The following is a 21,925-nucleotide window of genomic DNA, read 5'->3' as shown; positions in this document are numbered from 1 at the left end:
CCTGTGTATTCTATGGCACTTGTATTGTATTTATTTATTTATTGGGTAGTTTAAGGTTTTAGCTCTGCTACACTGGTAGCCAAGTAACGACATTTCGTTGTCAAGATTCACCTTGTGTTTTTTTTTGTACAATGACAATAAAGGAAGTCTAGTCTAGTCTAGTCTAGTCTAGGAGTATTGAGCCTATTTTTCTTTAACTTTTTCTTTATCTGTGTGTCAGGAAGTCTGCTTGTCTAACTCAACAAGCAGTTAGACTTGTTGAGTTAACAACAAGTCTGTTCTATAGACTGTTCTACACATACCATCCAAGACAAGCTGCACATACAGTTAGGGCCAGAAATATTTGGACAGTAACACAATTTTCGTGAGTTGGGCTCTGCATGCCACCGCATTGGATTTGAAATGAAACCGCTACAACAGAATTCAAGTGCAGATTGTAACGTTTAATTTAAAGGGTTGAACAAAAATATGTGATAGAAAATGTAGGAATTGTACACATTTGTTTACAAACACTCCACATTTTAGGAGCTCAAAAGTAATTGGACATATAAACATAACCCAAACAAAAAAGTTTTTTCTCAGTATTTTGTTGTGAATCCTTTGGAGGCAATCACTGCCTTAAGTCTGGAACCCATGGACATCACCAAACGCTGGGTTTCCTCCTTCTTAATGCTTTGCCAGGCCTTTACAGCCGCAGCCTTCAGGTCTTGCTTGTTAGTGGGTCTTTCCGTCTGAAGTCTGGATTTGAGCAAGTGAAATGCATGCTCAATTGGGTTAAGATCTGGTGATTGACTTGGCCATTGCAGAATATTCCACCTTTTTGCTCTCATGAACTCCTGGGTAGCTTTGGCTGTATGCTTGGGGTCATTATCCATCTGTACTGTGAAGCGCCGTCCGATCAACTTTGCAGCATTTGGCTGAATCTGGGCTGACAGTATATCCCGGTACACTTCAGAATTCATCCGGCTACTCTTGTCTGCTGTTATGTCATCAATAAACACAAGTGACCCAGTGCCATTGAAAGCCATGCATGCCCATGCCATCACGTTGCCTCCACCATGTTTTACAGAGGATGTGGTGTGCCTTGGATCATGTGCCGTTCCCTTTCTTCTCCAAACGTTTTTCTTCCCATCATTCTGGTACAGGTTGATCTTTGTCTCTTCTGTCCATAGAATACTTTTCCAGAACTGGGCTGGCTTCTTGAGGTGTTTTTGGGCAAATTTAACTCTGGTCTGTCTACTTTTGGAATTGATGAATGGTTTGCATCTACATGTGAACCCTTTGTATTTGCTTTCATGGAGTCTTCTCTTTACTGTTGACTTAGAGACAGATACACCTACTTCCCTGAGAGTGTTGTGGACCTCAGTTGATGTTGTGAACGGGTCCTTCTTCACCAAAGAAAGTATGCGGCGATCATCCACCACTGTTGTCTTCCGTGGACGCCCAGGCCTTTTTGAGTTCCCAAGCTCACCAGTCAATTCCTTTTTCCTCAGAATGTACCAGACTGTTGATTTTGCTACTCCAAGCATGTCTGCTATCTCTCTGATGGATTTTTTCCTTTTTTTCAGTCTCAGGATGTTCTGCTTCACCTCAATTGAGAGCTCCTTTGACCGCATGTTGTCTGGTCACAGCAACAGCTTCCAAATGCAAAACCACACACCTGGAAACAACCCCAGACCTTTTAACTACTTACTTGATTACAGGTTAACGAGGGAAAGGCCTTTTGAGTTAATTGCAGCCTTTGGAGTCCATTGTCCAATTACTTTTGGTCCCTTGAAAAAGAGGAGGCTCTGCATTACAGAGCTATGATTCCTAAACCCTTTCTCCGATTTGGATGTGGAAACTCTCATATTGCAGCTGGGAGTGTGCACTTTCAGCCCATATTATATATAAATTGTATTTCTGAACATATTTTTGTCAACAGCTAAAATAACAAAACCTGTGTCACTGTCCAAATATTTCTGGCCCTAACTGTATATTCTACACCTGCATTGGACAAAACAACTTTGCTATTCTTTATATTACCCAATCTACCCATATACTTAATAATTAAAAAGAAAAACCACAATCAAAATTCAGTTTTCTTGTCTTCTCTTCCAAGTCATCCCAATTTTAAATCTATTCTCACTGAAAATGAATTTTAAGCAGACTATTTACAGTCTCTGGGACTATAAGGTTTTATTATTTAACAAAGTCTGATCGCCATGGTGAAATAAAACCCCGCAAATTTTTCAAATCACTCTTACATTTTCGAGATTCTAACTGGATGGAAAAAGTCAGCCTTTCCATAATATAAATATTATGGATTACTTCTTCCCTTTTAGGAGCTTCTGCCTTCAGCCATTTCTTAGTAATGTTTTTTTGCTTACTACCAACATAATCCTATACATATATTTGTCAGCTGCTCTTGTTAATCTTTCCATCCCTCTTCCCATGTACAGAATCTTTCCATCCCTCTTCCCATCCCATGTGTGATGAGTATTTCATTTCATGTAAATGAAATACTCACCCTCTGTACCTTATCCATACAATTCTTTACATCCTGGCAATAGGCACAATCCCAAAACACATGGAAGTGACCCGCTCTGTGTTTTCCACATTGCCTCCAACATCTTGTATCTTGGTATTCTTTGTGCTGGTGTAATGAAATATCTTACAATATTCTCCCATACAAACTCTCTCCACTAAAGGGAACATATTTGACAGTCAGGGGAGGAACCGCAGACCTGTCAAAACCTAAAGAACCAGATATCAGTCTCTTCATCTCACAATCATTTCCGGAGTCCAAAAAATACTATAAATTGCAATTTAAAAGAACAAATTATAAACATAGATTAATAGTAAAAAAAAAAAAAATATTGTGAAGGAACATTAAAAATATTTGTTAGGATTGTGTAGGAAAAACTTTGATATCTTTTTGAAATACGGTGTTTTGTTCACAGACAACTGTCGCAGCTGACATGATAATAGGTTAATATTAAAATAAGCAGGTGACTTAGTGATGGTTACCCTTCTACTTTATGATGAACATGCCCAGGGCCCTGTGGTCAATGAATCTGTTGACTGGTGTGATAAAGCTTTTCTTTCATTAAACGTACAGAAAACAAAGAAAATGTGCATTGATTTTAGACAGAAGCCCCAAACACATATCAAAAAGTAATTAAAGGTCAGACAGTGGAGACAGTAGAAAATTATCAATATCTTGGGACTATTTTGGATAATAAGTTTACATTTACCTGCCATTCAGACAACCTACAAAAAAAGGCCAGCAAAGATTATTTTGTCTAAGGAGGCTTACAAAGTTTCAAGTTGATAAGTTCAAGTTTACAGGGTAAAAGTTCATAAGTTTTGTACTTTCTGCTCCTTTTTGAGCATGTTAAGATTACTGTGGTACAAAAAATATGTCTTTTGCATTCCTTGTTCTTGTGTATGATTTTATACTAATATCATGATTTAACTAAATAAATATTCTTGATTAATATTCTTGGTTGTTGCCCTCCAAATTGGCCGCAAGGCTGCAATGCTAATCAAAACAAAATTCTGCTGTGAGCACAGCAGACTCTGCTCAGCGGAGCCACTGAAAGAGTGTCACTATAGAGAGTAGAGAGTAAAAGGGAAAAATGGACATCTCTAATCTCATGTCTCTCAGCCACTTTCTCTATCAGCAGCAGCACAGCGAGCAGCACACCATACGAAAGTGTGGTATGTCCGTTATCTTACAATGGACAACGGCTCTCAGGGAGGAGACGGTTCCCATTGTTCATTTCAAAGAGCCAGCCTTCAGAGCCGAATCGTTTGTCCCTGACCCATTACTACAAGTCACCACAATACAACCAGCCAACTAGCTACATTTTCAAAGAGTAGATTACCGAAAAACATTAAGACTTAATGTTTGAAATGGAAGAGCAACAGTTTAGTTTGGACATCCAGTCCAATTGACCTGACAATAATAAACAGTTATGTCCAGGGATTGTTATGGATTCTGTGTTTTCATTTATTTATTTATTTTATCATCTTCTATCTGCTTACACACACATGCTGTAGCTTATATAACCATGTTTATGTGTGACTGCTTCCAGTCATATGTAAACAGACTGAAAGTGATTAGACAACTCTTTTTCTTTAGGGAAGGTACAGATTGCAGAGAAGAGTAAAAAGCTAAGCTTGCGCTACAGTCCTTGCCACACTTAGTTTCATCCACAAGGTGAGTTAAGTCTGGCCCAGCGCTGGACGGTGAATGTAATTCTGTATCTGTTCCATTTGTATGACATGTACGGTTTGTATCATTTGATCATTTTTCGGCATCGTTTTTTATATCTAACCAAATCTCATTATTTCTCAAGGTAATTTACACTCAGGGGTTCTGGTCGAACCCTGAAATTAGTTAACTAACCTGGTGGAGTTGTCTGTAGTTTAGGCTCAAAAAGGTTGGTGACCCATGTTACCAACTTTTTTGGCAAAAATGAATGAACTTCAACAGGATACAAGATATTACAGCAGTAAAATCAGTATCAGTCTCATAAACAAAACTGGGTTGATATAAATTTATATGTATTTCCATCTTGTCATTTCTCTCTGGAGGGAGAGTGCAGGAGATTGCCTATGTGGTATTTGAACCCAAATCTAGAATCGGACAACATTCTGGGAGATGTAGGCTTTAGAAATTCAACTTTTCACAGCCAGCTGAGCAAGGTTGGTGCCATCAACTAACTCACTCATGCTTTGGTTAGCTACCTGCACAGCAGCAATTTTAGGTTTTATTACCATGTTTCATAATTGCTTAAAATAATTTTTAAAAATTGAGAAATTTGTAGAACAGCTGGCGAGGGAACTGTGCATAAAAGCTAATCAATAATTATTGATGGTGACTGATTTGATACATTTTGATACATTTTACTTATATTTTGATTTTTCAGCCATAGCATAAACTAGAATTACTAGCATAAACTAGAAACTAGAATTACTATTAGTTTGTTAAATGTTTTTAGTCACTGAAAGTGTCTGAAATGGGTTTCACAATAAGCACATATCGAGACACATCAACGCTTACCTTGATCAAACTGTTTCTGAAGGTTATCTTGGTCTGTCTTGTTTCCACTGACACGATAAACACCCTCAGTTGTTAGACCTGCAAAAACACATATAATGATCCTCTTCAAAAACAGACAAAAATTCTGTTCTGCTGGGTGAAAGCGATGTTACATGTAACAAAGTTGAGCAGAATGTTATGTATTATGACCATAGGTCAAGTTAACAGAGTATTTTTTGTATTTGAAACTTATCCTTCATTTTGACAGGTTATAATTCCCATCCTTGACTGGTACACATGGGCAGAAATAAAAATTTTACGCAAAGAGTTCATCGCAGAGGCAACTAAAATACAAAAATCCTTTCTGAATATCATCTCATGGACACTGAACTAAATGCATCTTGCTGACCGGGAGCTGACAGCGTGTTGAAGAGTGATGGACAGGAAGCTTTGGAGCACATCTAGTTCAGAAGCTCATTCAAAACCTTTGGTTGAAATGGCGCCACTAATTCCAGTCTCCAGCACATGATGGAGAACATAAAAAATTAAAGAAAATGCAATGCTGTTTCCATCTATAGTCTAAACAGAGGAGCCGGGTGGCAGTTTATCTTGAGGAAATAAAGGTGCAGAAGTTAATTACCCTGTAACATGCGCAGTGCACGGCACAACTAATGCAGCTCATTGGATTAGTTGTGTGCAATGATTTTAACAAATGGATCTGGAAGACATTCTCCCACGCCCAGAAGGAGAGCAGCACTCAGGAGGAGAGCAGCAGACGTAAGATCTGTCTGTTTTGGGGAAGCGAAACCACACAACTAATCTTTGTAAAAGTGCATGCCCAGACCGGCATAAGGTAAAAAGCTTGTGCCGGTCTGGGCCAGCACAAGTTTAATTGATCGATTTGGATCAGAAAGGTGAACCTCACCAAAGAACTAGCACAGATTTAACTACAGATGCAGACCAGGAGGAATTTGTGAGGCTTTCAGACCCCAACAGGTGAAGTGCTGGTAATTTGAGAGGAGTCGTTTAATTTCATTTGTTTCATTTGTTATAAGTTATTGGGGTCAGACTTAGGTCCCAGAAAGCATTTATTTGGCAAAACACAAAAGGCTGGACCATTGTTTACACTAAATATTATTGAAATCTTACCAGCAATAATAACTGAGGAAGAAATTAATTAGAAATGAAACCAATTTTGCTTGGTTTCCAGCTACAACTTCCATTTTCTGACCTCCATATGTTTTGATCAGATTAAAACCGTTTCCCATAAAATGACTGAGAGAAATAAAGGAGCGTTTCAAACTTTTGCATTAAGCAGACTTCCAGAAATATTTAGAAACATTATCAACTCTCTTATCTATGAAACTCAGTTATTCCTTTTTCAGGTTGTTTGAAGTCTGACAACTATAAATGAAAGTGCTGTAAGAATTATAGCTTTTTTATTCAATATTCCTAAGAGGTTAAGGTTTTTAGCTGGCACTTTTTTTTTAATGAAAAAGCAACAGTTAAGTTTGCAGACCCAGTTCAGTCAACCTGCTAAAAATAAACAGTCATGTCTTGTGATACACAATATTACAGCACTAACATTGTCTTGTTTTTTTTTGTTTGTTTTTTTGTTACATTAATGTACTGTATTGTCCACCTCTAATTTAGCCAGTGGGAGACCAGCACAGAAACTTTGAATGTTGTATTTTGTCATGTTTACACACTACATTTCACACCCTAACCCTAACCACAGATAACATCTAATTTAATCTTGTTTTTGGTCACCCGGGGCCTCATGTATAAGTACGCACAAAAAAATGTATAAAAATTAGCTTTGGTCATAATTTATGTAAATACATGCACACTTTTTCCGTGGTGTGAAAATGTGCAGCAGCACGCAAACATTTTCTGTGAACAATATTAAACTACAAAGCATCAAAACTCTACTAAATACACTGAAATCTGACTCCATTTAGTTATTTAGACCACAAAGCATTAAACCCAATATGTGTGTGTGTGTTTAATGGTTTTAATATTTTATTGTTTGAACGTAAACAATGAAACTTAAATACTCATACTGCTACAAACAAGGATTGCCATGGTTATTGCTTCACGTGGTGGCAGACTTCCGGATATTTATACTAATTTACATATGTATTTACGGGTGGCAACAAGGCGGACCAGCAGCTGCACTCTGTTCCCCACAAATTAGGATTTATAAAGCTGAGGTGCGCGGCCACATGCATGCGCACAACTTCTTATATCCGAATTTTTTTGTGCGTCGCACTTCTCTAAATTTGTCTGAAAACTTCGGACTCTTTTATGCATGAGGCCCCTGGTGATTCTGTCGTCAGTCTGCACTGTTCAATAAACAACAAAATAGAAGAACATAAACTAATGTTAGTCATCCTCCCTTTATTCTCCCACTCTTACCACCTGCAGTTCCATTTAATCTGAACAATGAATCAGTCTTTTATATTCAATATCTGGTTTGACCACATTACTCCTCTCTTACATGCTGAAGAAAGGCACGTCATCAAAAACCTTCAGGCAATACAAACACAATTTTGTTTCATGGTATGCTTTAGTATATGTTAAGTAATACAATTAATAGATTGTTTTTACTAGGTAAAGAAAATGGGTTTTTAAATTCATTGGGTTTTTAAAATCATTTTTGTTAACTTTTTTGCAAAATACTATGGCTGACTTTATAAATGAAATACTGGCTATCATATTTAAATTTATATTAAAATATGAAAAAGTTTCTCAAACTGTTGTCCACTGGCGCCCCCATGTGCCATGATGTGAACTTAAAACCGGGTCGCTCAAAAGAAATGCTAAAGATACCAATGAAAAGAAAGCATCAGGACTACTTCTAAGATCAGAGGGAAGAATTATGTTTTTCCATGTGTTTGACTGGAATGCTTAGAATCCACTCTTTCAGAATCTATAAATAACTCCAAATTTTCCACCCCTACAAATAATTGCTTGATGATGTTGATCATGTCATGCGGCAAAATGTAATGTTTATTGTTGTTTCATAACTGGTATGATGTTTTTATGATAGAAAACACTTTTAACTTCCTTATTCGTGAAATGTGCTATAGAGATAAACTTGAATTGACTTTGTTAATTTTTTCATTCATGGAAATGAGCTACCTCTAGCTAAATGAGAGAATGAAGCAATTGGACACAAACTACTGGAAACATAAATAAGCAAGCAAACATTTTGGTGGATGCCATTAACAAAAAGAGTGGAACCCCTCCATGCATCATGCATCACTTTTCAGTATGGAAACTTTGTCTAAACTCAGCAAAATTAATTATCCTGTTTATCTTGTTAAATAACAGGCAAGAGAAGACATTTAAAGTAAATAACTGCAGTGCTGCTTATGGGTTTATGAGGAAAACTCAAGCTGCCATGGACTTCTCCTTTCACTCAACTTCACAGAAAAATAACTATTTGCTGTACATACAAAGATGGTAAAGGTTTAATCATAGACCAGTCTCATCAGGGACCAGACTGGAATCAATGGTCGCAATGACTAGTGATGAAGAGTCTGATTCTGCTCTGTTTCCATTGGATATGACGTCAATCCAGCTGCCAGGACACAACACACATTATAACACACATATACTTGGAAAAGAATGTGCAGAGATTGAGACCCCAGCCAATATTAAATCAGTATGAAACCTTAACTTGCTTTGGTCAATTTTTACTCTCTCCAGTTAGTTTGTTGACATTTAACAAATATATAAGGAGATAAAAACATGAAAAGAAAGAAATTTTCAACAAAAGATGTAAGTAGAAAAAACAGAAAAGACAAAGAAGTGCTTTCTCTTTTTAAAGTTTTTGATACCTAATGTAACCATTAAGTGATTTGGAACAATGTCCAGTTCCAACCCTTCACCGTCGGACCCTTCCTCCCCAGAAACATCTATGCCCATGCCAGCTCTCTTTTCAGTAAATAAAGAGGAAGACAACTAGCAATGGACTTTCAATTGTGGAAGTGTCAGAAAACCATTTAATCATTACTAATTCCTTTCCCTCCCTCTCTCTCTCTCTCTCACCTTGCCTTTTGTGTCAAATACCACTCACTATCTCTGGAGAGAACCAAACATTTAATGAAACCTCCCTGGTCATATTCCCCTCGACTCCCTGCTGTATATCAGTCACATGAAGGAATAGTTATGTGTGGTTCACAACAAGAGCCTTACAAAAGCAGCTAATATGTTGAAGGTTTATTGTTTAAACAGCACAGATGAGAGAAAAGAGAGAAACTTTCATATATAATTTCAAAAAAGAGAATTCTTGCCTCAGGGTTTCCCCAGAGAAAACCTGGTGGGTCGCTAGGCTTTAGGTGCCCTCCTCCTCACCAGGCTAAGTGTTGTGTGTTTTTGATTTTATTTTTAAAGAAAAGTAAATTGTTTTTTCTTGTTTATTAATAGCCAGACTGCAAGCGTCTCTTCTACGGTGAGCATTTAACTGGCAGGGCAGAATTATTCCTGTTTCCTTTTTCAAAAATTGGATTTAATTTTCTTTAAAATGTATTATTTTTATTTTTGTGAGGTGACTGTGCCCTGAAAGCATCTTTAAATAAAATGTATAATTATTATTATTATTATTATTATAAATACTCACAGTGCTACAAACAAGGACGTTGTGATGGTTGTTGCTTCACGTAATGCATTTATGGGTGGTGACAGGGCAGACCAGCAGCTGCACTTGATTCCCCACAAATTAGGATTTATGAAAGTATGCAGTTACATGTGCTAAATGCACAGCTTTATACATCTGAATTTTTTTGTGTGCTACACTTTTTGAAATTTGTCCGTACGCCGAGTTTTAGTGTGACAACTGTGCACTCTTTTATGCATGAGGCCCCTGAAGCGGGGACACTAAATACAATCAGACATCATGCAAAATAATCAAGACATGTCTTGGATTTATCCATGAGAGTCTCCTACAAGTAAAACCACAGCCATTTAATTATGTAATCTCAGGAATAAGAAGTGATAGCACACAGGGTTTGTGCTCTCCATGGATTTCATTGTATAAAGTTAACTGACAGGTAATGGGGGTTTGTGGTTGCGTGTTTCCAGCAATACTCTGGATTATGCAACCTGTGTTGCCCCAGTATGTTGGTTCATCTAGGGAACCACTATTATCCCATGGGCCTTTTTCCTCTTCACAGAGCCACAAAGAAAGAGGAAGGCAGGTGAAAAGAAAATCTACTTCCCATGTCTTTTACACAGCCTGTCAGTACAAAGAGAGGATAATCAGTTCAGTTCAGTTTTTATTCATATCCCAAAAGGAAGTTGGTTTGTACCTAGCATCAGAAATGCAAAAAACAGAAAATGACAGACATCAAACAAAAACTATGCATATTAGGAGACATAACTAATATGTTATTAGTAGCAGTGTTTTGTTAACCAAAACAAAACACTGTTTCACGGATTAAGATCTGCAAACGTAGATCTGCAAACGTAGATCTTAATCTACGTTTGCAGAGAGTACGTAACTGAGTACATCAGTACATCAATACATCAGTACATCAGTACGTAACTGATGTGTACATCAGTTACGTACATCAGTTACGTGTACGTAACTGATGTACGTAACAGTCCATCAGTTACGTACTGATGTTGAAGTACACGATCCAGTGGATCTTGCAACTACCTCCACACAGCTAATCATCAATCTCAGGGCATTCAGCAAAGGATCTGCATCATATGAGGGAAAACCTGAAAATGTCAGCATTAGACTTAACGCTGGAGCACATCCCAAATGTGGCCTTCTCTGAGCTTTTATTGCCTTGCCGGATGAAGCAACTTAAATCATACAGCTGCTGCTTTGAACACTTATCTTGTAAATATAAAAATAAAACTTCTGGGTAATGCTGACATAAAAAATGTGGAGTTTCCTCTTTTCCAAGCTTGAATGTAGAAGTTTTGTTTTGTTTTTTAACTGTTGAACTTTATAAAAAACAGTCAATAACTAACCCCAGCCAGAAGATCTTAGAGATGGCACAAAATTGGTATTTAAAAAGCTCACACTCATAACTATGACTGGGTAGTGAAAGACAATTATGTTTCCAGCAATAATTTAAGGCAAACAATGATACAATAAGTAATGTCTGGCGGATTTAATGGTGTCACAATGTTAATATAAAAAAATAAAGCAAACTGAACAATGAATTTGGTGAATCATTTAAAAGCACACAGTACTGATTCCAGCTTTGTAATGTTATTTGTGTTATCCAAAAACTACACCAAATTCAAATTCTGATTAAAAAACAAAGCACGGCAGATAAAACACTGGTAGATAAAAACAGGTGAAATGGTGCATTCTGGAGAACATTAAAAGATACTTAGAGAGTTTCTAGAATCCAGCTGTAGAAACACTCCTTGAAATGTGAAAATGATATAAATCCTACTGAACCTAAATTCAAATCTCAATCAATCTGAACCTTAATTCTAAATATTTTTACAAACCGAGTCAGTACACTTGAAAAGACTTGTGGGCATTTTGATAAATTCTTAAAACAACATATTTGGTGTATTTAGAACACCAACTTAATATTCTGTAATAGTGCTGATAATTGTTTTGCCAATTTAAACAACTTCTTACTAATGTTAAATTTAGTAAGAAGTTAAAGAGGCAGGCAGACCACTGTACCAGGCAAAAAAGTAACTGAAAAGATTCAGCAATGAGTATTTTTACTACTTAGAATTCATAAAAGCATGAAAGACTATGGGGCCACATTAATATGCATAATACATCAAACTGCTAAAACATGAATGAATGATTTAAATATTCATTTCAGAAGGAAAAGTAACACCAGACCAGTTTAGAGAGGAGTATTTCAGACAGTCTATTTACCACAAAAAACAAACAGAAAAAAAAAACTTTAATACAATCAATATCACAGAATCAATAAACTTGCTAGAATGTCTAATTTTCTCTTCTAACAATAATAGAGGTGATGGTGGTGACATTGGCCGCTTTCAGCAGGGCAAACGCACCTTGCCTGCTGGCGTATGATAATCTTGCCCCAGGGCAGCCGTGGCTACTATCCAGTGGCTTGTCACCTTCAGCGTGTGAGTGAGTGAGGGAAAAGGTGAATGGGTGAATGACTATAGGGGGTTTTGGGGTCCTCTGGACTTGATAAGGCGCTATACAAGTACAATCCATTTTACCATATAAAGTGAAATGTATAAAAACACTGACCTTTAACTCAATTACTTTTTAAACTGACCTTCCTCTGTGTATCGTCTATACTAGAACATTAGTATGGGATGTAATCAGAGGTTCTTGTTTCACTCGAGAAGCTGATCATATTAGACTGTGTCTGTTCCATTTCTAAAAAAAGAACCCAAAGCAAAACAAAAAAAACAAATGATCCAACAACCACAAATTCCACAATATCCAGCATGAATGAGGAAAACATATCCCCACATTCACTATTTTTTTTTATTCCTTCTGGAAAACACCTCTTCTCTGTAAAAAGTCTGTGTTGCTATGTATTTGTCAGTTTCTTTAATCTGATATTGAGTAAAATTGATTCATTTAATTTATTCATTTGATTTATTTAATAAAGTGCCAAATAATCAATCATGTGAAAGAAGCCAACATTTTTTAACTAAACCCACAGGAATGTGTTTCTATATGTAGCAAGAAGTCAACATTTAAAAAGATGCATAAGTATTTTTGAAAGAACTGAAGAAATCCCCTCTGTAGATAAAAAAAAAAAAATTGATCGAAGATAAGAAAATGAATGGCTGACCTGTGCGTTCTATGTATTCAACACATTTCTCAATGAAGAGTGGGATGGGACGCTCTGAAGTCACAAGATTCTGCAGTCGAACACCAAAGTAGTTGCTGTCCCAAGTTCTCCGAGTGGGTGGGTAAAGTGGCTTCGGGGGCTTGGTCGATTTGGGCTACAAGTAAAAGGGAGATGAGAATTTCAGAAGTTTCTGGAAGGTGAATATGAAATTAAGAAATACTAAACAATAAAGCAAGTAGTAACAACAGGTCAATAAGGAACATTAAAAGGGAATGAGCGACTGAACAAATACATTTAGAAGGAAGAAGGTAAAATTCAAGCAGGTTGACCAAATAAACCGTTTAACAGATGCAAAGATAATGTTGAAAGTTTGATAGCAGAAGCAGAAGAATCTTAAAAAGATCAGATAGCAGCATGACAGCACAAAGAAATATTATTATTAAAGCTACATAAATTCTGAACATTTTGAGAGAGTATTTGTACAAGACATTGTGTACAATAGTATATATTGTTTAGCAGTATTAACATATATAAGATAGGAGGAGTGATGGAGGAAGACAGGAGATGTCAGGAGAATTCATGTTGATGTGATGAAAACTGAGAGGAGTTCAGTCAGGAGAGTTACAAGGTGATGAGCTGGAAAAAAGAATGCACACTGACATTAGCACGATTTGAAAGCATGCTTATTACTTTCATAAATAATTGCCCAGTGCTGCCAGGGTTTGTACATTTGGGATTTAATTTGAATCGTTTTCAGATGAGAACAGAACAAGACTAAATTCCTTTTTATCATACTGGTAACTTCAGATTTTTCCATACTCTTCTGCTCTTCCAGGACAGTCAATAAACACAGTTCACTAGAGTTGTTCTTCATTCTCATCTGTTGATCTAATAGCATCATAGTTCTAACAATGCTCAGCATTTATGGCTGTCATGTGGCACCAGAAGGCATTTCTCTACTGATTTGCACACTGACGTAGCTCATATGTCTTCATGGTGGATTTGTCTATCAGAAAAAAAAGTCAGGTGTATGAACAAGCCACTGATACACCATTGTATAGTTTACCAAAATTGGGAGTACGTTTTATAATTTTAAACCAGGTATTTACCAAAAAAACACTAAATGTCATTTATCCATACATCCATTATCTTACAAATTTATCCCTAGTTGGATGCACAGTGGTGCAGCAAGAAAATCCTGCGTTCGATTCCCGGACTGCAGTCTTTCTGCATGATTTTCTCCAGGTACTTGGGCTTCTTCCCACAGTCCAAAAACATGACTGTCGGGTTAATTGGTTTCTCTAAATTCCTTTAGGTGTGAGTGTGTGCATGGTTGTTTGTCCTGTCTGTCTCTGTGTTGCGCTGCGATGGACTGGCGACCTGTCCAGGGTGAACCTCTCACCTGTTGACTGCTGGAGATAGGCATCAGCACCCCTTCAGACAGCACCCCTCATGGATCATGAGAGGTGCTGATGCCTATCTCCAGTTTTCAACAGGCGAGAGGTACATCAGGTAATGATTTTCAGTGTAACTTTTAGAGCAACTTCGCATTAAAAGTGTCATTATTTACCAAATGGCACTTCATGACAACATTCATAGACATTCATAAAGACTCCTTCATGTTTATAACAGGTATTGTCATGTTTATGAGAGTGTCACGTAAGTCTTATGCACACGCTGTCAAATAAAGTGTTACTGAACATTCAAACTCCATGCAGAAAAACTCTGGGCTGAGAGTCGAACCCAGGAAGTGCAGTGGCACACTACTACCAACTGCGCCACAGTGCAGCCCTAATTGTCATTTAGTCTCTCCATTTTATATTGATATCTGTAGACATTTCTCAAACTTTACTTGTTTTGCCAATGTGTAACTGAATCTGTATTTTTCCCGTTTTGTTTTTTTCCCCCATGCTGCTAGAATAATTTCCCTACAGAAACAATAATTAAGTGAAGCCAATACTTGACACGTGCACATTATATTGATGAACGGCTTTAATATAGGTTAAGGTTTTGGTAACAGAGTTGGAAGAGACAATGCCACCCAGATAAGAGAGTCTTTGTCTTGGGGTCAGTCAGCTGATGAGATGAAGATGAAGTATTGCTGGAAAGGGTGAAGGACACAGCAGGAAAGGCAACGTCCCTGGCAGAAACTGGAGAGAAAAACCCAGAAGTAAAGAGGTAAAGGTAAACCTGTGAACGCAGCAGGAGAGTGTAGCTGATATGTGTGAAATAGTCGGGTCAAGGGACTGGTCATGACTGTAGGCCCAGTGCTTTCAGCCCATGATAAAGCGCAAGCCGGTCCAGAGGCCCAAGCATTTGCTGTGACTGACTGATGCTGAAGCCCAAGAACTGTAACCTCACCCTTTACCAAGACACAACCTTTTGAGTGTTGACCCTTGTTCAGGTTGAGCTTGTGTGCAAGTGACATCTCCTTGTAGCCCAGTACAGATATTATCAGAGGACAGAGAGCTTTTCAGGGAGCAGGATTGCTGAGTCTGTACTGGCTCTGAAGCAGAGCTGGGAAGGTGACTGGTACATGACTATGGCTTGCTGTGGGTCGTGTTCTGCATGTAGAACCATTTAAACTCACCGCTGGCTCACTTGGCCCGGGAGCAGCATCTTGTTTAGTGGAGTCACTGCTTTTGGTTTGACATGCCCAAATTGTTGATCTATAGGGGGCTTTAGTCTGGGGAACTTCTCCCCAGAAAGAGTACATCTAGTTTCCAGGTTCAGAGGAATCTAGATGCACTCTTCTCCCTAGGAAGAGTCCTGCGGCTTCTATGTGGTGCAACATGTAAAAGGCCAACACCAGGAGGAGGAACCTTACCAAGTCAGCAATAAAGTAGTTACACCTTTCCACATTGGTGTGCTTGCAGCTCTGAGATTTTCGTCAGATGTTTCTCCCCAAGTCTCTGCAGTTCCCTCTTTATATCCAAGTCCTTCATGTCAGAATCATCTTCTCTGCTCACCAGAGAGAAAAGTCCGATGGTGGTGGAGGTAACCAAAGCTTCAGGTGGAACAGGGATACAATGGGGACATTGTATCCATTGGGCTGTGCAGGGGAGGCACAGCCCAATGGCACAACCCTACTTAACATACATTCTGTTGGTCACTTCAGGAGGAACATAGATGATCTTAAATCAACCTCTAGTTCCAGAGCAGGTCACAGAGTGAGGAACGCATCTTCTTGACAAAGAGGCACAAAAAGCAGAGTCACTCAAAGTGCTCAGTCTGTCCATTTTCTCACAAATTTGAGGGAACTGTTCTCCTGCCCAGCAGTATCGATCCGCTATTGGCCCCAGGGTGTCGTTTCCTGACCCTCCAGTGGCGCTGTCCAGGTCCAGAGGAAACTAGATGTACTCTGTTGCAGATCCATGTGTTTCTATTGCACTTAACTTCAACAGTTTGATGGACAAATGGGAGCATATTCCTGGGAGAGGAGGTACCTCAGTTTTTCATCCAAAGTCTTAATGGTGCTGGAGGTATCTTTTAACAAGTTTACTGCCGTGTAGGCCATCAACAAGTTGTGCAAGCCCATACCTTGTGATTCTCAGTAGCTATTAAATGAAAATATCAAAATATTTTACAAAGTTTGTAATGATAATTGTGGCTTCCACTGATACCCAAAGAATACCACGACTTATGCAATGAGACATGCACTGATGGTTTGTTTCAATACCTTTATGTACTCTCATAACCCATAATCCAGGTGTATTAAAATTTTAGGGTGAATATGTTAAGATTTTGAGTAAAGTTGCTTCTGGACATCTAATATGAATCTAGCTCATTAAGGTGACGGACGTTTTGTTTGTTGGGAGTAGTTTTGTTCCCCCTGAGGATTTTTGTATTGTTATTTTTGATACAATAAGAACTGACCTGCCTGTTTTAAGTTCTGTTCAATTGTTATAAAATCAATAAAAACTTAGATGAAAAAAAAAATGGTGTGCCAGTGCTGAATAATATAAAAGACTCACCTTTTTCTGGTCCTTTGGTGTCTTTGATGCCTTCTTCTTCTTCAACTTCTTATCATCTTCAGGGTCAGAGGTGATTGCAGGATTATCTATACCAATCTTCCATGGGTCAGCTGGGGAGAGAAGAGGATCCTCCTCACTGCCTCTATGGGCTCTTCCTTTTTTCTTTTTCTGTGTGGCAGGGCAAAACTCTTCACCATCACTATCAGAATGAAATCGTCTTTGATAGGCCTTTGTTTTGCTGAAGAGGATCTTAGAACGATGTTTGTACTTAGATGGTCGCCTCATGGCTTGAGACTTTCGATCAAATCCATTCTCCTCATCTCCTCCTGAATGGAGGAATGAAGGTGTAATTTTCACCAGACGGCTGTGCGCCTCTTCAGGTACAACATAGATGTCGTCGCTGTGGAAACCTCTGGACCTAACCAGGGTGTCAACAGGCTCTGCATAGTTGTCTGAAGCTTCCACATCTTCACTGTGTGTGACTGGGCCACGAGGAATCCTGCGATTGCTTCGCATGCCTGCTTCAATGGTTTTAAGCAGGTTTGGGTCAAGCTTCTTCACATTAGGCTTAGGGAGCACAGGTTTAGGTCGGACTGGTGGGGGGACTTTGTGGTTGCGTTCGTGGTCTCCGACAGGTATGCTGTGAACGGGGTACTCATTTCCCTCTAGGTCAATCCTGTACTTTGCACGCTCACTGGGTGTAGGCAGAAGTTGGACATCATCACCAATTGGACTATAAGGTGGGGGGGCTTCATTATCATCATCAGATTCAGGATAATAGGTGGTGTAAGCTGGCAAATGACTATGAGGTGATGTAGGAAAAGCATCTTCACTGGTGGTGCAGTCACGAGTGGAGCTATCGAGCAAGAAGGCCTTCTCAATGTTTGGCTTTTTTTCTAGCACTTCGTTGAAGAAGGGTGTAAAAACCTCCGTCTGCCGGTGATATTGTGACAAGGAATAGAGTGCTGTGAACTTAGCAGCAATCTCTGTGGCAATGTGCTCCCCTTCAGTCATTAGCTCTTTTATAGCATCACTCTCGAAGAAGTCCGCCTGACTATCTGTTATCGCCACCATCTGGACGGGGATCACATCTTGGACTTCGGCCAAAAATGCCCGAAGGGTTGCCATTGATGCCTTGCGCTTGGCAGAGTAGACCAGAATATATCCATGCACAAGTTCATCCTTCCGGACACCAATAGCAGAGTGGTAAGAGAGTATAGTGACTTGGATCCTTTTCCGGTTGTCCCCAATAATCTTATCGAGTATGAGTGTATTACTCTGGCCTTGCTGTCCTGCACTACAGGAATGTGAATCTAAGAAAGGTGAGAGGATGAGGTCAACACTAAAAGGGTCCCAACACATAGCACACATGACAATTCTAAGATCTGTCTCGGCCATGTCTTTAATACACGGTAAGGGTGCTAAGACATCCAAGTTATGCTTAAGGCCTTCCAGCACTGCCCTGAGCCCCTGCTTAATTTGGAATTCTGTGAATTTCCGTGGAAAAGCACCCGAGGGAATGTCAACAAAGGTACACTGCAACTTGTTTGCAAGCTGCTGGCCTTGGTGCCTTAGAATAGGTATGTTTTTGCAAACACTGTCTCTCTGACTTGAAAGAATGAGAATAAAAGGTAGTGGCTGACCAAACTGATCTCGTCTATTCTGTGCTATCTCTGCTCTAATCCTACCTATGCAATCACCAATACAGTTGAGAGACTCAATAGAGTTAAACACGCAAAAGCAGCCATGTGGCTTGAAAGTGGCAACCCATGTGTGACTGAACAGCAGAGTGGAATTAACATCCACGGGAAGAAGCTCTAGTTCATAAATTTTACCATCAAGCGTGTACTCATCATCTGTGGATTGAGCTCTGATCTCATTTGCTAGTTCCTGTGAGAGACCATCTTTTCCAAGAAGGCAGAGGTTGATCTTATCAATGTTGGCACTGCTATAGTAGAGATTTGAACGTCCATGGTCAAGCTGTACCAGCCTATTGGCCAAAACCTGCTCTACTTTCAGATCTACACAGTTCTGTCCACTTAAGCATGTCTCCTTAGTGGGATGGTAGACAAACCCAATGTGTTTAAGAAGTAGCGACTCTCTATCTGGGGCAAGTTTCTGCAGTGCTCTGTACCGAGGCTCCTCATTGAGTACACTGTGAATTTCTGTCATCTTGTCACAACTGGGAGTTGCATTAAGATCCAAGTCATAAAACAGCTCTGCATGCTCAAATAGCATCTCCTGAAAATCCTCTTTGGCCTTTTCAACTATTTCCTGCTGATGCCTACAGTAAACATCCTTTCTGTCAGATTCAGTGATGTACTTGTAGGCCTCATCTTCCATGACAAAGCACATGACCTCCTCCCAGGATTGTCCTGGACTGATAAAATGAACTCTTTCTAGAGTCTTCTTGAACCTATCTTTCATCTCCACCCTTCTTTTCTCAGATAGCAAGTGCTGGACATGGGAATAGTAAATTCTCTCCCCATCAGGGGTATTAAGGAGATCGAAGGGTATTCTGCGATCACTATTATCAATGTGATCTGACTCATCCCACGGTGTATGGTCCAGTACCACAAACCAACACTGGAAATCTTGCCGGTTTCGAATTATAGTCTGTGCCTCAGGCCATGACAGATGTTCAACTTCCTCCAGACTACAGAAAATATTGTTAAGGGTTTTTGGAAGTGTTACTAAGTACTCTTCCCGCCGCCGTTTGATGTGCTCCTGTTTCAGTTGTGCAATGTACTTTGTGAACATGGAGCGAGCTTTTCGAGATCCCTCTAAGGTGATAAACTCATCATAGTCTGGCTGACCCTTCAAGTTATTTATGACCGTTTTCCAAGTAATATGATAGTCCCTCACTGTTTGCACCATGAGCTTCTCAAATCTTTCTGTTACTGAGGCAGCAAGCTGTCGATGGACTTTATAGGCATCCTGGTATGGTATAGTTTTAGGCTTTCCTCTTGTTTTATCAATCTGCTGGATAAGGGTATTGAAGCAGTGTTCTACGTTGACATTGAAACGTGCCGATGTCTCAATTAACATCAAATTCTTTTTGCTGGCCACAAAGGTTTGCAAATCCCTCAAATGCTGCTCCATATACTCATCACACTTTGAGGCAGCAACAACAATAGGTTTCTTTGACTTAACGATTTGTGAGTAGAGGCTGTTAATGAATTTCATTTGGTCATCAAATTTTCTATTACAACCCTTACTAACATCAACACAGAGCACAAAGCCATCAATGTTCAGTTTCCCATCAGGCATCTGCCTCTGGTCAAAGTCCTGCTCCAAGCCTAGCTGGTCAGTGCAGATGTACATAAGCTTCTCTGCTGACTGGAGTTTAGTTGCTGCAGCTCGTTTGGTATATGGCTGTAGATTTGTACTTCGATGTGGAAGAAATGTTTGGTCATCAATGAACTCAGTTTGTTCAATGACTTGGATTCTACAGTCCAAACCCTCCTCCCCCCGAATGTTCACCTCCCCCCAATATAGGAAGTGGTCATTGTTGACAACCCGTCCGCCAAAGTCTATTGTACTGAGCACTGAGGTGTGCTCAGAGTAGTAATTGTCTGCATCTGGGCGCACATATCGATTGCACAGGCAGGACTTGCCCACTCCACAGTTGCCCTTTTCTTTTTCAGTCCCAGAGAGACCAACCACACTGATGGAAAATGTCAGGGAGCGTGCATCCTTATTTTTGGCCATTATATACGCACACTCATTGCTACCTTGGTTGCTATTAGGAAAAATAGATCAAAATTTCATCCCAGTTCAGTTGCTCAGTGGGTCAAGGCTCTGGACGTTTTCATTTTCCCTGGGATTTACTCAATTTTTTTTCTTCAAATTACTTTCACTTCTTGCAGAGACTTCTCCGTAAGCCGGGTTAAAGCAGCCAATGCCTTCTTTTATCACCTTCCTGAAAGATATGAAATTTGAAAACAATCAGTTAAAAACAGGCATAAAAATATTAAACATACTAACAAATAAAACACGTAGACATTTTTTTCCACACTTGGATCTGATTACATCTGTTGGAAATATGAACATTTGAACTTAAACATTAAAAACGTTGTTAAACATCTTTACTTGGATCAAAAAGTCTAAATTCTAAGTTTTAAAGGAACATTTTTGCTTTTTAAAAAGAAATTAATTTGTAAAAAGACCTCCTGAGAATGAGTGATTACAGCAATCATTCCAAGAACACTGATTATCAGTGTCATATCTTCTTTAAAGAGAAAAGGGAGTGCTTTCAACTAATCTGTGCTGAGACAAGAAAAAAATGGAATGCAGTCTGGCCTTCTGGCTACCACCGACATAGAAATGATTGGCTTTGCAGTGAGAATAAAAGATAAATCCATTTTGATTTGTTGTTATAAAATAACCAGTAAATGTTATAAGTAACCTTGGCATATACTTGTGAAAACAATCTGTCTTCTTCATTGTCACTCAATATTGGAACTCTAAATGCCTGATCAGTAAAATGGAAGACTAACACAGTCTACTCATCGAGACAACCAACAAATTCTGATACTACTAACAACTAAACAGATTATCTTACAGAATACATAGTTCCCAGAAGTCTGAACCAGAAGTGATCTGCGCCATCTAAGCAGGCAAGCACAGCATAATGACAGCAGACCCATGGCTTTGATACCAATAACAAGAAAATGTGTGGATACTCTTGGTCAATGTACAAGAGAAAGATACATGAGCACAATTGCTTCTGTTGGAATCGACCCATGTGAGACGGAGAAGGAAAATATGTCAGACAATGTTTACAAGCTGCTTCCAGTCTCATACTACGAGCACAAAGAGAAGTACACCATGGGATGCTGAAATCCACAGATGCATACAATCCATATTTAAAGAGAAATATTAAAGTACATACAAACTGCTTACATGAATAACAAGGTTCTGGTGACTGTAAAAGCACTGATGTGCTAATTTGAGCGTCAATAAAAGCTTCAAGTTTGATGCATGTGCACTGTGAATGCAGAAGCTTGACATTTTGTTTTACATCAGTGTCAAGATCTTCTTTAAAGACAAAAGGGAGTGTTTTCAACTAATTTGTGCTGAGACAAGAAAAAAATGGAATGCAGTCTGGCACATAGAGGTATCCCTCTATGTGCAAGGGAGGTATCCCT

General features: G+C 39.0%; 1 protein-coding gene across 1 annotated transcript in view; it reads right to left on the bottom strand.

Moving 5' to 3' along the window:
• arhgap5 (Rho GTPase activating protein 5) overlaps positions 1–21,925 on the bottom strand; it is a 50,443-nt gene that overhangs the window by 10,517 nt on the left and 18,001 nt on the right. Inside the window, exons 2-4 of the mRNA XM_055025885.1 lie at positions 16,776–20,697; positions 12,802–12,955; positions 5,051–5,128 (exon numbers count right to left, since the gene is read on the bottom strand). Coding sequence (XP_054881860.1) covers positions 5,051–5,128; positions 12,802–12,955; positions 16,776–20,486 — 3,943 coding nt within the window. The 5' untranslated portion in view covers positions 20,487–20,697. The remainder of the gene's footprint in view (positions 1–5,050; positions 5,129–12,801; positions 12,956–16,775; positions 20,698–21,925) is intronic.

The sequence above is a fragment of the Poeciliopsis prolifica genome, unplaced genomic scaffold (assembly GCF_027474105.1).
Source record: "Poeciliopsis prolifica strain line A6 unplaced genomic scaffold, Auburn_PproV2 SCAFFOLD164, whole genome shotgun sequence".
NCBI lineage: Eukaryota > Metazoa > Chordata > Actinopteri > Cyprinodontiformes > Poeciliidae > Poeciliopsis > Poeciliopsis prolifica.
This window is presented reverse-complemented; position numbering and strand designations above follow the sequence as displayed.